Genomic DNA, 16,582 nt, shown 5'->3' on the forward strand with positions numbered 1-16,582 from the left:
TAAGCCCATCTCTACTCCCGTCGATACCTGCAGCAAGCTTTCTGGTGCCGATGGTGTCCCCTACAGTGATCCGACTCACTACCGTCGCCTCGCTGGTGCGCTACAGTATCTTACGCTCACCCGCCCTGACCTCTCCTATGCCGTACAACAGCTCTGTCTCGTCATGCACGCTCCGATGGAGGGCCACTTTCAGCTGCTCAAGCGTGTGCTGCGCTATCTCCGCAGCACCACTCATTACGGGCTCCAGCTCTACCGCTCCTCTTCGCATGATCTTCTTGCTTACAGTGATGCAGATTGGGCCGGCTGCCCCGACACCCGTCGCTCCACCTCGGGGTTTTGTGTGTTCCTTGGCTCTAACCTTGTCTCTTGGTCCTCCAAGCGGCAACACACCGTGTCTCGGTCCAGCGCCGAGGCCGAGTACCGCGCAGTTGCTAGCTGTGTGGCCGAGTCATGTTGGCTCCGCCAACTTCTTACGGAGCTTCATCGCCCTCCTCGCCGGGCCACTCTTGTGTACAGTGATAATGTGAGTGCAGTGTACCTCTCGTCCAATCCTGTTCAACATCAGCGCACCAAGCATGTGGAGATCGATTTGCACTTTGTCCGCGACCGTGTGGCTCTCGGTGAGGTCAAGGTGCTGCATGTTCCGACAGGGTCCCAGTTCGCTGATGTCTTCACCAAGGGCTTGCCGTCGGCTCTCTTTCGTGATTTTCGCTCCAGTCTGAACGTCTTCCCTGGCGCCGTTCGGACTGCCGGGGGGTGTTGAGCTGTCACGTTACGTTTGTACACTTGTAATGTATATCTGATCAGTGTTGTAACTAGAAGTCCTAGTCTCCAGGAGGTTTCCTAGTCTAGCGCCTCCTCCTGTGATCGTGCCCTGCATGTAGGGCTGCTTCCATGTATATGTAACCATCAGCCGATTGGCTTGGCAACAGGAGATCCACATTCCAGTTGCGGGGATTCTGTGTTATGCGGACGTGTAACCATTTTACGGGGGAAATGTGGCCACGGCGATTTTTACGAAAACCTAGCCCCAAGTGCGGCGGTGATTCCGTTGCGCGTAAAGTGACCCTTTTTGCCCTCCCCCCTCGGAGCCGGATCCCCTGACGTACGGCCACCTCCCACCGCCAAAGCTTTTCGGCAAGTGCGAGGGCACACGCAATGATTAGCACGAGCCCTCGGCAATCAGTCTCCTCCCTCCCTCCCCACACAACCACAGGAAGCCAGCTTGATCTCACTTGCTAAACTGCGGAAATCCTACTCGCCGTCACGATGGTTTATCGCACCAAATCAGTATTCAATGCGGTGGTTACAAATGTGGCAAAAGGGGCCGCTGGATGGGTGGTGGCGCCGAGCTTTTCCTTCTTCAAGCAACAGACATATTTTTCCTCCCCTTCCCTGTCCGCTTCGCTCGCCAGCCAGCCGCTCTGCTCCCCCCCTCTCCCTCTCCCCCACCTTCGTCGTGCTCGCCGCCAGCCCGGGACAGCGCCGCCCCAGCTCGCCGGGAGGACAGCAAGCAATGGAGCCGGGCCTCCTCCCCGTCCCCGTCCCCGCGGCGCGCGTGTAGGGTTCGCGGCTCCTCCTTGCTCCTCCGGCCCTCCCCTGCAAGAGGTGCGGATCGTTTCTTGGCTTGTTGACCGGCCCTTCCCGCCCGGATCTCGCGCTTCCGAGGCCCCTCCTGCGGCTCGGCTGGCTCCCGCCGCCCGCTGCTGCCGCTGCTTTCGGGGGTGGGTGGGGTTTCTTGCTCTTGCTCTTGCTCTTGTTCTTGTGGCCGGGTCTCCTCGGTGGAGCTTCTGTTTGCTTTTTCCCCCTTTGATTGATGGTGCGGCGCGCCTTCTTTTGGCCGTTTGGTGGCGCGCGGCTGCATTACCTCCGCGCGTGGCGCCCCCGCGAATGGAGATCCGCCCGCCCCGCCGATTCATCCCGGCGAGCACCGAGCTCGTCAATGCGTTCGCTCACAGAGTCACAGCCACGGAGGCCCTGCGCCATGCTTCGATCACCGTCGATTTGCCAGGAGCACGTCTGACTCTGATCATCACAGCAGGCCGTGTAGTAGTAGTAGTAGTAGTGCGTGCGAGATCCGCCCGAGGTGTTCCGTGGGATGTTGTTCTCTGAACGAACGAAAGAGGAATGCAGGCTCATCTTCTCAGCGTACGCTCTGTGCAATGATGATGCAGGTGTCTTGATCCGCGAGGATGGCGATGACGGCCTACAGCAACCAGGCGCAGGCGATGATGAGGGACTACCTGCTGGCCGACCCGCTCGTCCCCTACACCTCCGTGCTCATCGGCGTCTTCCTCTGCAAGATGGTACTAATTTCATCCATCCCTGTGGTTTCCAAGTTAGAGTTGATGATGATTGTAACCCCTGTGCTACTTATTTCTGCCTTGTTGATTTTTTTCATGAGATGATGAGAACATCTGTTGGTTATATCGAAGAGCTTGGTTACACCATGTGCATTTTACACCACACCCCTAGGAAAATAACACTAGGGCGCCCAGTATTTATGGCAGGCTAGTTGCCACAAATAGGACTAGGTAGATATTTGGTCTGTTATAACAGGACTAATGGTCTTAACTGTGCACACAAAAATTAATTCTTAGTACTGTACTTCCTTTTTACAGAGGTCCAGTTAAAGTGCTGTTGAACATAGTACAGGAGTACTAATTTTCCACTTCACTACACATATTCTGGACATCGTTGCAATTTTAACTTTGTGCAAGTTTTAACAAGTGGCTCTTTAAATAAGTTTGCCAAAGTTTTAACACCATTAAAACCAAAGAATAGTATCTCTCTCAAGTTGAGTCAATTTGTGTCCCTTCTGTTCATTTAAGGACATAGAACAAGACAAAAAACTTGGGGTTGTGAGTTGTGACTCAACCTCCAACCATATTTCTCCATCTTCGTCAACGACAAAACAATTTTCTCAGAACTTCTAAATGCGACACAATTTACTTTCATCAGCATCCGCTGGCTGCTGTCTATATCAATTTACACCAGCGTCAACCGCTTTTGACGCCACAAAACCAGTTGCTAACCATCCATTTGCATATTACTAGTTTCTTCCTGTGACAAAGGTTATGTTTTATCCTGTAGGCTTACGATCTCACACGGATACTGAGCTCATTCTACTTCAAGGGCTATTCTTCTTTGACAAAAATACAGCGTGTTGAATGGAACAACAGGTCGGTCTTACAGCTAGCTAGTACATATATGTTGCTCCAGTCATGATATTTTCTTTTCACAGATTTCATAGCGGCAAACTGACAACCGATTATACCTGTTTCAGGGGTATGTCCAGTGCACATGCGATCTTCATCGCAGCAGTATCAGTATATCTTGTTGCATCTACGGATCTTTTCTCAGATCAACTTAATGGGCCTATTACATTCCGCAGTTCGATCATCTCCACCTCTGCATTAGGGGTACTGGCTAACCCTCTTAACATGTATTATGATTGGTCACTAAAGTTTATACTTTTCATGCTGGACTTTTGTTTCATTGCTCAATTCACATGTGTGTCCTGGCTGCGTGCTTTACAGGTTTCTGTGGGTTACTTCATCACTGATCTTGCAATGATCTTCTGGTTGTTTCCTTCCCTTGGTGGAATGGAATATGTAGGTGACCAAATCTTACATATATGCAATTTGCTAGTGAACTAGATTTAACTTCAATCTAATTATACTTGAAATAAGTCAATATGCTATAATTTGGCAATGATTCGGTTCAAAATAATTATTATTTGTCAACAGTCTCGAAATTTGACAACTTGTGTGTGACTTGCAACTGCTTATGGTTGTGTGTTTCCATTTCAGGTACTCCATCATACTCTTTCTCTGGTTGCAATAGCTTACACAATGTTGTCAGGGGAGGGGCAGTTTTACACATACATGATTCTTATTTCAGAAACAACCACCCCTGAAATCAACATGAGATGGTAAACAAGTGAATGAATTTCAACTTTTCTCTGAAATATTTTCCCCTGTAGTGTTGATTGTAATGCATTGTTCTTTATTTTAAGGTTCCTTGACACCGCTGGACTGAAGAAGTCGAGCGCCTACCTGATTAATGGTATTTTGATATTTGTTGTATGGCTGGTGAGTATTTCTTTGAACTGTCTTGAATGTTCTGTAAACAAAGAAAATCATGAAATTCAGTAAAACAGTATAATAAAGGGATCAGATCAGTAGAAATTGAAGAACTGCTTTACGTTCATAATTTGTGAGTAACCTCATGCAGTCGTATAGTTTTTTCGACAAAGTAACTTTGCCGCTTGGTTGTTATACTAGTAGGGTTCTTGCACTAGTATTTGGTGGTGGGATCTTTTCTTTTGATCATAGCATTGGTCTACTTCTTTCAGGTGGCAAGGATATTTTTGTTCCTGTATGTATTTTACCACATCTATTTGCACTACAGCCAGGTACTGGAGATCTTCATTGGAATTCGCTAATTCAGTTTTCCTTAGCACACAACATCCATATGCCATCTGACACATTTTTACCTACTTTTCAATTGATTTCACAACAGATAATGAAGATGCACGCATTTGGTTATTACCTGACACTGACCGTGCCGTCGGTGCTCTTTGTCATGAACGCAATGTGGTTTACGAAGATTTTGAAAGGGGTAATGAAAACACTGTCGAAATGGTCGTAAATCGGATTAGGCTCTGCGGACCAGAAGTACAACGTAACTGGGTGTTCCTGCCGTGCTGCACTGCGTGTGACCTGAATGTGTAAAGTTATGAATATATGAATTAGGCTTTGCGGACCGGAAGTACAACGCCAACTTGCTTGGTGTTCCTGCACTGCTGCTTGAGACCTTGATGTGCAAAGTTATGAACATATCAGCGTAACTAGGGAAAGTGAATATGTATAATACTAGCAAACAAGTTAGATTAGGCTAAATCGCTCTATTTTCCGGTGAGCTGGGATTTCCTGGCCAGTTTGGCATGTACTGAAGTTCCTCTTCCAATCCTGCAATCTGTGTATACCAGGCCAGGAGATAATTCCATTGCATCTCTTATTCATACTAAATTTTGATGATCTAATTTGAGATATTATATATGAGCTGTTGTTATTCCTGGGATGTGTAAAATTGGGTAGATTTGTGTCCATGGTTGTTGCATTCCCCTGCACATTACCTGTTGTTTCCTGGTCAAATTTTGTTATATTCGCTCTTTGCGCCAAAATTTGGTTGAAATTTTCTGCAAACCATCTCCAAACTGATCCCATCGAACTAGTATGAAATTCCTACACACGCGACGCAGCTGTGTTCTTTGTTGAATAACCCGTTGCATACTCTCTGAACATCAAACTTAGGAGCAACAATTTCTGGGGGGCACAATCAACCACTTTGGAGGTAACTCTCACTTAAGATATCTGCAGCGGCATTCAAGTATGGGTATTTACATGACAAACGCATGAACGAAAAAGAAAAGACAGGCGGACACGGTAGCGCATAGAGTATATCAGATAAGGCACAGGATCAAGAGGCGCTTTCACGATAGTTTGTCGAGATTCCTCTCCCAAAATTTCTCACAGACGACGAATGTGACCAAATTTATGATGCTTCAGGAGGAGCAGCACGAAGCCGCGCTGACCACTCTCTCATTGGGTCTCTGGGAGAGAACCATCCCCGCCGTCTGTGGGTTCTGCGCCGCCTGCCCCTGAAGCAATCTCTTCGCTGCAATAGGAATCGATGAAACATTAGCATCTAATCATATAACATCAATGCATGAGGCAAATCTTGTCTCCTCCCTTAATTAATGAATGAGGCAAATCTTTTGCCTCCGCGTTCAAAAAAATAAAATACAAACAAGTAAAAAAAAGAAGACAAAAGTCTATATTAAGGGGCAAAAGGTGGAGCAAGTGGACTCACCAATCTCATAAAATATGTCATTCACATTGGTTGCAGTTTTAGCAGACGTTTCCATGAAGAAGAGGCCATTCTCCTGCGCATATGTCTTGGCTTCCTGCAGTAAATGAACCTCATGTCACACATAAATATAGAACAGCTACCTCAGCTGATAAAAAACACCCACATCAAGTAAACCGAATGCTGCAAGCAACATGAAGTAGCACATTCTCTTGTCATAACTTCATATTTCTTGCTTCCATACTCCCTCCGTCGCAAATTGTAAGACCACGAGTAAGCATAAAAATTAAGGGTGCGTTCAGAACTTAGGATAAAGTAGTTATAGCCTTGCTCGGCAAGGAGGAGACATTTGGTAGGGAGATGAACACTCTTGCTTTCCTTGGTATGGGTGCTCTTAACTGCCAATAAATTCTTGACAGCGCAGAGAGCCAAATCAGCTCTCTTGCGTGGGCAAGCAAGCTGGTGCTACATGAGAAATAACCAACTGTGTGTCGAGCGTGAGGCTTTGATACCAAACTAAACACGGAGTTCTGCTTTGTCCAATAACAGCTCAGCCTGGATAGTTTAATCTCTTCCAGGTTGGGCAAAATGAGTTGTACAAATCATGAAAAGACGGATGTGAAAATGACCAAGCTATCCTTGTCATGACTTCATAATCCCTGCTAGTCAGTGAGAGCATATAGCTTACAAATGCACGAGAAGTGATAAATGGAAAAGACGAGTTGGAAAAAATCATACCCCCTTCCGTTAGATTTCTTTCCAATCTTGCCCCTAATTAATCGCTGGGCCGTACTTAATTTTCCTAGTTGGATTCGAGGACGTTGGGCTGTTAGTGCACCAGGTAATTAAGCCAGCACACGATTAGAGGAGGAAAGGGCTGTGGACTCGGGAGCATTTTCACCAAAACTAGTGCTAATTTCTCTCTGCGCCTTGTTTTCTGAATCACAGCAGAAAACATTCATGCCCTTCAGTATGCAATTTAGGGAGTGTATCTTATCATTTGAAATGGTTGGTAGGAGTACCACCAAATTTACTACTACCAAAACAATTTCCACAAGATTACACAAAAACAGATAGCATGAACGTGCTGATAGTAGTAAATAATAGTATCCTTGCCGTCTTTTATTTCTTAAACCATGTTTAGATGCTGCAGGAAACATAAATACATTACTTTTGATGGTCTCGGCAAATGTGTAAAATTCCCTGTAACTAAAGCAAGCAAGGCACAAAAGACTAAATGATGGTAATGCTGTCTTCAAGAAAGAAAGCAGATATGTGCATCAGGATGTTCCACAGTAGGAAGTTGTGAAAACTAAAAACAATGTGAACGTGCAATATCAAGTATTTTCCTCCAAATTATAAGGTTCTGTGTAAATGTTACAACAAAACAGATTAAAATACAAGGTGGACTTAATGTGCTCACAGAGAGATTTTCTGTGTACAACTGTTGAACCCCAAATTAACAGAAGTAAGAATGAGATATGATGTGATGCTGATAGTGCATATTATAGTATGAAAGGCAGATTGTTTGAATTACTAGTTGACAACACCATATATATTTTCAATGGCAGCAAATTAAACCTCGGTGAAGTAGAACAGTGAAACATAGACAAAGTAATGCATGTACAATACTAGACTTGGAAGGTTCCAAGCAACCAGGAAGAAAATGAACTACATACCTCTATTTGAACCTCCCTCGCCTCGAGCAAATCAGCTTTGTTGCCAGCAAGAGCCACTACTGTATTCTGGTTTCCTGCACCAAAGAAAAGGCTAAATTAATATGTCTGTATTAATAAGCAACAAAACCTTTCACATGGCCCGATTCTGTTAACTATTAGTATTTATATTACCATTAATCAGATCCAAAAGCACAAATATTTTCAGAAAAGATCCAAATTCACAAACGTGAATGAGCAAAGAAGTCAAATGTGAAATGGATTTCGTACAAGCTAACTATTTCAGGAGCTGGTTAGCCATACAATTTACAGGCTGAGCGGACATGATCAAACATCAGGGATGACATGTCTTCAAATGATAAAGTGGAGTACCTTGAGCTTGAAGTTCTTGAACCCATTTCTTTGCTCGGGTGAAGGATGCCTGAAGGTAAAAATAATAAAGTTACAAGAAACCTTAATGGGATCATCCCTGCACTTAGTGGTAGCTATACTGCTTCTAGATTAAGTTAATCCTTTTTCGAGCACAGAATAGAATTACAACATATACAAGCAGCAAACACAAAGTGCATATGTGGTATGAACATGCTAAAACAGATGAGGTCCCGTGATAACTAGAAACTCGTTGAAACAGCACCACAGCAAACATACATCCATAGTCAAGAACTATTTTGAGGAATACCGTGTATTAGTCGTTGACTAAGTATTATCAATGCCCATCATTGCCCGTTAACTATGGATTGTTGACCTCATGTGCAACAAAGGAATATAAGGTATTCCATATGGATCAACAACCAGTAGCTAGTACTTAAGTCTGTTAAAAGCTCAAAACTTTCAGAGAATGCATGGAAGCGAAACTAGATATTTCTATCATGTTCTCACCAAGACCCACTCATTGCTGGCAAGTAAACAACAAACTTAACCATCACCAAATTTTGCTAACTGCATTTATGGTGTCATGCATACGAAATCGTAGCCCCTGCCACATTGTTACCGTTATGACGTACGGCACCCTGCAGTTCTTCACAGGCATCCACTCTTTTGCAATACAAGGTAAGCAGGTGCAGGTCTACTTGAATAATGTTTTCTCTTCTCCATAGTTTCACTATCTCTCTTTCTCTTGGAACAGATTAGTGACTGAAGAAACCAAGTTGTCAGATTTTACCCAAGTGCCCAACTGCCCATTGCTTCCCTCCACAAATTTTTAAAAGGTGTTCTGAGAACTAAATCACGCCATATGGAAACTACCTTGCCTGACTTACTGTCTCCGCTACAATTATTCTTGGTTCCCTTTTAATTCCCCAATTGAACTCACAACTCAAACATACTACTGTAAGGAGTCATAACCATTGTTCATCGGCCAAAGCAGCTAATATGTAAATAACGGGAAACTGTCATCGAGGCCTATTATTTTATAACTGGCACAGGTAAACCAATTCCATTTTACTAACCTGGTTCGAGATGTCATAGACAACTATGGCTGCGGCAGCACCCCTATAGTACATGGGGGCCAAGCTGTGATACCTCTCCTGCCCAGCTGTATCCCAGATTTCAAACTTAACAGTCTCGTCATTAACGGCCAATGTTTGAGAGAAGAAAGCCGCTCCAATTGTCGATTCCTGAAGACAAATAGACCAATACAATGATCATTTTCAGAAAAAACCTACAGATATATTATGTTTAACAGAATGAGTGAATCGACGACTTGCCTGGAACTCAACAAATTGTCCTTTTACGAACCGAAGCACCAGGCTGGATTTCCCAGCACCCACATCGCCAAGAAGAACCTGAAAAAGCGAGCACAGTAAAACATCGGCATTTCATAGCCCATGAGATTCTAAAAGCGCAAAATCAATATGTTTCACACTAAAAAAATGCTCGGGACATAATTTAGCGATTCGCCGTAAAACTGACCATCAAAATGGAATTCAGATATGAACTGGGAAACATTTATGAGCCCAAAATCACCATGCTTGTGAGACATTTAAGTCAAGAAAAAAGAAATTAATGACCACATCTTCTCATGCATTTTACACCCCCGAAGACAAGAGTTAGTAACAGTATCTAAGAACAAGCTCCGCGCCCCTGACTGAAAAAGAAAGTGTGGCTACTGGCGCAGAACAACATCTGCTGGAGAATTCCGCAGCAAACATAATCTTACTACTACATGATATTATCAGCCGTCCTAACAGCAGCGACACCACCATCAATTGTGCACTCGACCCATCAAAAAGATTCAAGAGAAACATGCGATCGGGAGCACTCCCACGAGACAATCACACCAGAACTAGCCAGACACTCCTACTAAGTAACTCCAAGTAGCGATCAAGATCCAGTCCGGGCGATCCGGCGGTCAATGGCTGCGGCCGGCTACTCGAGATTAGAATTCGCACCAGTTTGGCGTTGCGGATCTTGCTGCCGGCGCTGGCCGCCATCGGATTCGACGCCGGATTAGGGCGGAACCTTGAGCCGGATCAAACCGCACGCGAGGAGGCGAATTGGGGAATTGGTTGTTGGCTCTCCGCCGTGTGAAATGCGCTTCTCTTTATTTTTTTGGCTTAAGAAAAATATTTTTCGGTAGAGCCCTTGTAGAGCTGTATAATTAGACTTCCCTACGTCAACACTCAAACACAAACCTTCGCTGCTCGTATGCGCACCGCATTTCCCATTTCAAAGAGATTACTCCTCCGATCCAAAATACTTCCTCCATCCCAAGTTGTACTAAGTCGGCGACACTTGTTTTGGGACGGGGGAGTGTACGGTAAGTATTATTCTTTTCGTTCTAAATTATCGAAAAAGACTTTTGCCCCGCTTTATATATAAATCACCGATCTACAAGCATCACGATACAAACTCACGTCACCACCACACATGACACACACACCCAAAGCAAGATACATGGGTGCTGAGCACCGTCACACCACCCAACGACTGCCAAGCTACTACAAATGCGCGAGGATGATCCGCTTGGAGCCAAGCAGACCTCCAGTCCTCCGAGGAGAGGTGAGATGTAAAACGACGTAACAAGGACTCCAAGATGGTGCCTCCTAGAAGGGAACGATAGCCGCCACCATCCGATCCCAAAGATCGAGTTTTCACCCGGAGCAACTCAAAGGAGTAAGGGCACCGCGACTGAGCCTTCATGAAGGATACAGTGTCCACAGACGCTGCCGCCGTCGGCCAATTCAAGATTGGGCAAGTGATGTACCCCGGCACGCCCACCCCTCCGATGAATCCTAGCTTCGGCAACCACCAACGACCATCCACCTGCGTGGCCATCACCGCTTGCCCGCACCCGAGGCGCAAGTTCCGCCCACGAACCCCGGGCCTCCCGCTGCCAGGGCCGCCGCCCTGCATCCAGACACCCCCAAGACCGACCAAAGTGACCGGCTTTGGGCCAAAGGGCACACCCGACCGAAGAGACCGCAACATACGTCCCGCCTCGAACAACGCCAGAGCCGTGTCAACCCACACACGACCGGAGAACGGGGGAGGAGGGGAGCAGACACATCCGGGACGGCACACCCCTGTGCCAGCGATGAGTGTCCCGAGATCGTCGGTGCCTCCCATCCCTCCATCCCGCCTCCCCACCGGACACCTCCTGTCGCCCCACCTCGGCGACGAACGCAGCTCCACGCGAGGCCACAAATGTACACCCATCCACCGACAAGGAGAGACCCAAAGGACCGCCGCCAATCGCAAAGGAAGCCCAACTACGCTGCCTGCCATCGTCCAACCGCTATAGCCTCCGGATTCCGGTCACCCCGCCCATCGGCCAGCCGGTGCTGCGGCGCACCACCACCTGCCGTGGCCTTGGCAGGGGCGGAGACCAGCATCCCGCGCTGCCCGACCCCAGAACTGGCCTCGACCTCGCCAATCCCGGCGACCAAGGCGCACCTCCACCACCGTGCCGCCCGACGCACCACCGCTGCGCCGCCGCCGTCGACCAGCCCCGGCGCGCCCTCGTGCTGCTGCGCCCGGCGCCTAGCGCAGCACCCAACCCGGGTGAGTCGCCCCGCGCCTCGCCACCCATGCGAGGGGAAGAGAAGCACCCCGCTGTCGCTGGCGCCGGCCGGGCTTCGCCAGGCGCGCCCCCTGGCGGTGGCGAGGGAGGGGAGGAGGGATGCCCCGCTGGCGGCTAGGGTTGGCCTCCCGTGCGCCTGCGGGGGCATCGCGGGAGGAGGAAGAGGGGTTTGGCCAAGAGACAAGGTGTTTTTCTGCCAAGATCTGTTTCAGGAATGGCAACTATCCTCGTTCTAAATTTGCGAACTCTAATCAAGTACTCTATGCCATGACCATCATAAATACTCTATATCTTTATGTTAAAAACGACCATCATTACTGCGTCACTAACCAAATGATGCTAGCTAGAAGGATAAAATGTGTAGCTATGACCATGGGTCGCGAGGGCTTTTGCAAGAGTGTTTGCAATGGAATCGACTATTCCTTGGCATTTAAGTGAGGATACATATTTAGACTACATTGCACGAACCTTACACCACAAAAAGAGGATCCGAGAACTATTATTCTATTGTCCAATTCCTATTTGAGTTCTTCGTGTCTCGCTCCCTCGACCCCGTTTTCTCTCTATTCCATTTCGCTTTTCAAAACTATGTTAGGTCCATGACAAATCTTAGTATGAAAGCCACCCATCGATCCATGCTTACGCTAATGAGACTCAATCCATTTGAGACCATCACAACGTAGACCATGGGAGGAGTGGTGGCAGGGAGCACCATGACCACTGCGATATCGAAGCAACTCCATGATTCCTCACATGTGTGCATCCGTAGCTCTCGGAGCTGACAACACAAGTCACCGATACCAGCACAACTTTTCAGTACAATCAAGCACACACTAAGGCACTGGAGATGTGTATCGAGAAGATTGCACAACACTCTACAAATTGCGTCGGTTGGCCTCACGTCGGCTCATCCCTGCTACCATTGCCAACACAATTGCGGATTCCGGGGGGGGGGGGGGGATCTACCTCCGCCCCGCCATCTCTGATGTTGTGTAGGCGAGGATCTGAGGGTGTTGACCACTACGACATCATGCTACACTAGGGTGACACTGCATGAGTCATTGGAATCCTGTTGTCATCCTAGAGAACATGTATTCGACCATTGCACCCGATCTCTACATGGGTGTTCATCATAAGGTATTACATGGAGGTATTGTGGGGAGATAGTGCATGGGATAGTTGTTTCATTGTGTTGATGGTTAAGAACCTTCACCGAATTCCCCTCCGTTTGATGCTAGGAAAATATTGGCACTAAAAAATAAGGGAACAAAGGTAAGAGGAATGACATTCACAACCCTATATGTGGAACCGAGCAAAATGGCACAAAGTATTGGGGGGGGGGGGATCCACAAACATTACCATGAACACAAGCACTATGTGGAGCCGGTGACAAGAGTCCGTGAATGCCAAAGAGGATTATCTTGAATGATTCTTGTTTGCTATATTGGGTTGATCGCCACTTTGTACCAACAAGTTAAGAAAAAACCATTTATGTGTCATTGTTGGTTGAAATTGAATGAGAAACCAAAGTGACAAACCATCTATGATGAGCTCAGAAACCAGACCAAGAAGATTAAGAATTACGATGAGCTCAGGAACCCCACTAAGGAGATAAACAACGATGGCTCAAGCTCACACCAATCAATTGGATTGGATGACAACGATGAGCCTAGTGGAGGGGCGGACGAACAAGGGACCATGTCAAAGAGGATCCGAGAGGTGATGGGAAAAAGTGGGAGAAGGAGAGGGTCGCGCATGACAACTCGGCAAGAGAAATGTCCGCCACATGGACAAACATTTTTTCTATCAAGGAGAGGTACAAGCTCTTTTTGTATGTGCAAAGGGGAGATGATATTATTCATCTAGGAGAGGTTGACAATTGAGAGGGAGAAGATCGACATGGAGAAGCAAGAGAAATGAGAAAAATAGGAGCTTGTAAATCTGAAGATGTTGGAGACAATTGAGCTTGAGAAAGAGAAGTTGAGACTTCGAGGAATACAAAGGAGTCGCGGATCATGTTGCATGACATAGCCTCTTGGATGAGGAAGGCAAGAAGTTGTTCAACAACAACAAGAAAAATCAGCAAGCACAATAAGAGAGTTGATTGATTCATTCGTGTATCACTTATGTATGAATTGTTAAATTTTATTCTGAGAGTGAAATGCCTTAGTAGTCAATTAACTCAAACTGAATGAGCCCTTTAGGCCAACAACTTGGAAAATGATCGATTTAGGGCATAAACTCGTTAATTTGATCAAATAAGGGTTTAGCAAACCATTGGAACACCAACCGATTTGCCCCCACCCTATATATTAGAATTGATGCCTTTGAAATTAACCTTTGTAAGATTATGTACAACCTTCTCGCTAGACAGAACGATTTCTTCTGGTTTTTGCTTGTGCAATCCTATATTTGTTATGTAACCCGTTAGAAATACAAAACACTTTGCATTCTAGCGGTCATAGTTTGCACATTACCTTAGGGTGTCGGTTCAAACCCTCATATGAGGCACTATGTTCTTATACCTTTTTTTCTCAAAAAGTTCTTTCAAAATAATCTTTACTTATAAAGGGGAATCCACGATCGTGATGGTTGGTTTGGTGTTTGCACGTTTGTCCGTCATTCTTACTCCCAAAACTATGTCATGCATTAACTCAATCAAATCAAAAACCATCAAAACCTCAACTAAATCAATATTGTCCTTGCCTTCCCCTACCTATACCCAAATCAATTCAAATCAAATCTTACCAAATCTCAACAAAACCAATACATTTTTTTGCCTTCTATCCATACTCAAGTCATATCAAATGTTAACAAAAATCTAGAATATGATGGGTGTAAGGTATATGTTAGACGCAATTAGTGTTGAACCACTAGAATATGCATGAGCGGTTGCACACGCGGGCAATTAGCAGTTAATTTCAAAAGGAAGTAAACTAGCTCGCAAGACTCGATACGATTGCCAACAGAAGGAAATTGAACGAAGAAAATCAATCTGCCGAGGGGAGTAGAATGTGCATAATCTAACAAAGCTTAATTTTAAAAGCATCAATTATAATATACAGGTGGCTTCATGAAAGAACACAAACTGGTTAGTGTTTCGGTGGTTTGCTAGACTCTTGCCAACAATCAAGGGCTTGGGTTTGAGTCCTAGACAAGACAATATCTTTCCAATTATTTTTCCTCCATACGCCCTTACCTTGGTTTGTAAGAAAAAACCAATAAGTTTGCAAATAGATCCCTATAAAAATAGTAAGTTCATGGGCGGTCTAGGGAACACTGATGTGGCAGCAGCGAGCCATTTTTCTCTCTCTTTCGGATGAGTTTTGGCCTTATTTGATCGAATTAATGAGTTTATGGCATGAATCGATCATTTTTCAAGTTGTTGGCCTGAACGTGCAATCAATTTAAGTTAATAGACTACCGGCACATTCCGTGTGTTAAACTGGTGAATTAGTTGTGTGTTATACGATCTACTACGTGCTTGTGTTTGCATGAAAATGGACGGTGTGGTTGTTTGGACGGACAAATGAGGGGCGGTCCGACGCTGTCCGCAGATGCGTCCAAACATGCTCTAGCCCTCCAACTTTAGTGTTTGGTTTTTTTAATGCTATTAACTTTTCTCTAGCCCTATACTTTTTCTTGATATGTTGCTCGAGTTCTCTCTTGAAATTTTATGAAATGAGATGGCAGATGCATGTTTTGTGAATGCTTTTAGGCCAATTCAAACATTTCCATGGCTTTTTGAGTACTGAACTGGTGGCACAGTGCAGTGGCTACATTGCCCATCCCCTGAACTCACGACAGCTCTGCTAGACTGCCACTGCTGCGCAGTTCCGTACTAGTAATAGTGCAACCGATTATTATCCCAGATGAAAGTCCCGTCAAATGCTAATCAGCTATGCGCGGCTACACTACACGGGCAACGTTAAACTGCTAAAAAGAACACAACGATGGGTAACCAGCCGGGAAGTTAGACGACTTGAAATGAGTGCTCCACACTTGAGCAATGATGAAGGGTGATTAGAGATTAAATCATCAAATAATTCAGAAATTTGAAAATCAGAAAAAAAAATCGTTTTTTTCAAAACAAATCAAAGAAAAGTTCAAAAGGAAACCTTTAGTCCCGGTTGGTGTTTTGAACCGGGACTAAAAGTCCCCACCCTTTAGTGCCGGTTACAGAACCGAGACTAAAGGTCCTTACGAACCAGAACTAAAAGTCGTTTTTCTACTAGTGCGTGGCAGTCATCGTGTCGTTTCTCTCTCTCTTCCGGACGGGTTTTGGCCATATTTGATCGAATTAATGAGTTTATGGCCTAAATCAATCATTTTCCAAGTTATTCGCCTAAAGTGTGTAATCAATTTGAGTTAACAGACTACTCACGCATTTCGTGTGTTAAATTAATGAATTAGTTGTGTACTATATGATCTACGTGCTTGTGTTTGCATGAAAATGAAGGGTGTGGCTGTCTAGACAATCAAATAAGGGGCGGGTGGACGTTGTCCACGGATGCATTCAAACATGCTCTAGCCCTTCAACCATTGGTTGGTTCTTAATGTGTGAGTCTATCTCCAACTCCTGGAATCATGCAGCCAATCGTGCTATTGGGATGGGTTAGGCCAACTTTAACCGACCCCCTAAAAATTAAAGAAGGATCCGGCCGAGTAAAGTTAGAGGAGGAAAAATTTGCTTCTCTATAGGTGGTCGCACCTAGCCCATCCCCTAAACTTTAGTGGAGTAAAAAAAACTGTATATATTTTTTGTTCTAGCCGCATGAACTTCAAACACTTCACAATACATATTATAAAACAATGAAATTAAAACATGCATAACATAACCATCATAACACAAATGCATCACTTAAAACACAAAGTTTGACCCAAAATCACCACAAACATAACATGTGTATGTTGTGGATCGAGCCAACCTATGGCATGCACAAACTCAAACGAGGTGATCTCTTTGGAGTGGTCTGCGAAACTCTTTGGATCCACTTCTCGTTCTTGCATA

General features: G+C 45.4%; 2 protein-coding genes across 4 annotated transcripts; one reads left to right on the forward strand and one right to left on the reverse strand.

Moving 5' to 3' along the window:
• Positions 1 to 1,321: 1,321 nt before the first annotated feature.
• LOC123090614 (TLC domain-containing protein 4) lies at positions 1,322 to 5,047 on the forward strand. 2 transcript variants are annotated; one of them, XM_044511932.1, is made up of 9 exons: positions 1,322 to 1,608; positions 2,175 to 2,306; positions 3,094 to 3,182; positions 3,287 to 3,422; positions 3,540 to 3,614; positions 3,813 to 3,934; positions 4,019 to 4,094; positions 4,358 to 4,417; positions 4,525 to 5,047. In XM_044511932.1, the coding sequence occupies exons 2-9, from the start codon at positions 2,193 to 2,195 to the stop codon at positions 4,651 to 4,653; spliced, it is 801 nt and encodes a 266-aa protein (XP_044367867.1). In that variant the 5' UTR covers positions 1,322 to 1,608; positions 2,175 to 2,192; the 3' UTR covers positions 4,654 to 5,047. The 2 variants fall into 2 exon arrangements, with proteins under 2 accessions (XP_044367867.1, XP_044367868.1); XM_044511933.1 differs by having other exon boundaries at positions 1,327 to 1,724.
• A 304-nt stretch (positions 5,048 to 5,351) lies between these two features.
• LOC123090613 (ras-related protein Rab5A) lies at positions 5,352 to 11,857 on the reverse strand. Of its 2 annotated transcripts, none has more exons than XM_044511930.1 (7): positions 11,354 to 11,857; positions 9,257 to 9,334; positions 8,999 to 9,166; positions 7,923 to 7,971; positions 7,554 to 7,627; positions 5,878 to 5,971; positions 5,352 to 5,682 (listed from the first exon to the last, which is right to left on the reverse strand). In XM_044511930.1, exons 1-7 carry the CDS (start codon positions 11,717 to 11,719, stop codon positions 5,570 to 5,572), a joined length of 942 nt encoding a protein of 313 aa, XP_044367865.1. In that variant the 5' UTR covers positions 11,720 to 11,857; the 3' UTR covers positions 5,352 to 5,569. The 2 variants fall into 2 exon arrangements, with proteins under 2 accessions (XP_044367865.1, XP_044367866.1); XM_044511931.1 differs by lacking the exon at positions 11,354 to 11,857 and adding an exon at positions 9,941 to 10,188.
• Positions 11,858 to 16,582: the final 4,725 nt, after the last annotated feature.

Source organism: Triticum aestivum, chromosome 4B (assembly GCF_018294505.1).
Source record: "Triticum aestivum cultivar Chinese Spring chromosome 4B, IWGSC CS RefSeq v2.1, whole genome shotgun sequence".
Classification (NCBI taxonomy): Eukaryota; Viridiplantae; Streptophyta; class Magnoliopsida; order Poales; family Poaceae; genus Triticum; species Triticum aestivum.

Excerpts from the sequence above, each read along its gene's own strand:
- LOC123090613 (XM_044511930.1), bottom strand. The coding sequence starts at position 11,719 with ATGCCCCCGCAGGCGCACGGGAGGCCAACCCTAGCCGCCAGCGGGGCA. Across the intron at positions 7,628-7,922 it reads TCAAGAACTTCAAGCTCAAG|GAAACCAGAATACAGTAGTG; the intron begins GTACTCCACTTT and ends TCTTTGGTGCAG. Across the intron at positions 5,683-5,877 it reads TGACATATTTTATGAGATTG|CGAAGAGATTGCTTCAGGGG; the intron begins GTGAGTCCACTT and ends TTCCTATTGCAG.
- LOC123090614 (XM_044511932.1), top strand. The coding sequence starts at position 2,193 with ATGGCGATGACGGCCTACAGCAACCAGGCGCAGGCGATGATGAGGGAC. Across the intron at positions 3,183-3,286 it reads CGTGTTGAATGGAACAACAG|GGGTATGTCCAGTGCACATG; the intron begins GTCGGTCTTACA and ends TACCTGTTTCAG. Across the intron at positions 4,095-4,357 it reads TGATATTTGTTGTATGGCTG|GTGGCAAGGATATTTTTGTT; the intron begins GTGAGTATTTCT and ends TACTTCTTTCAG.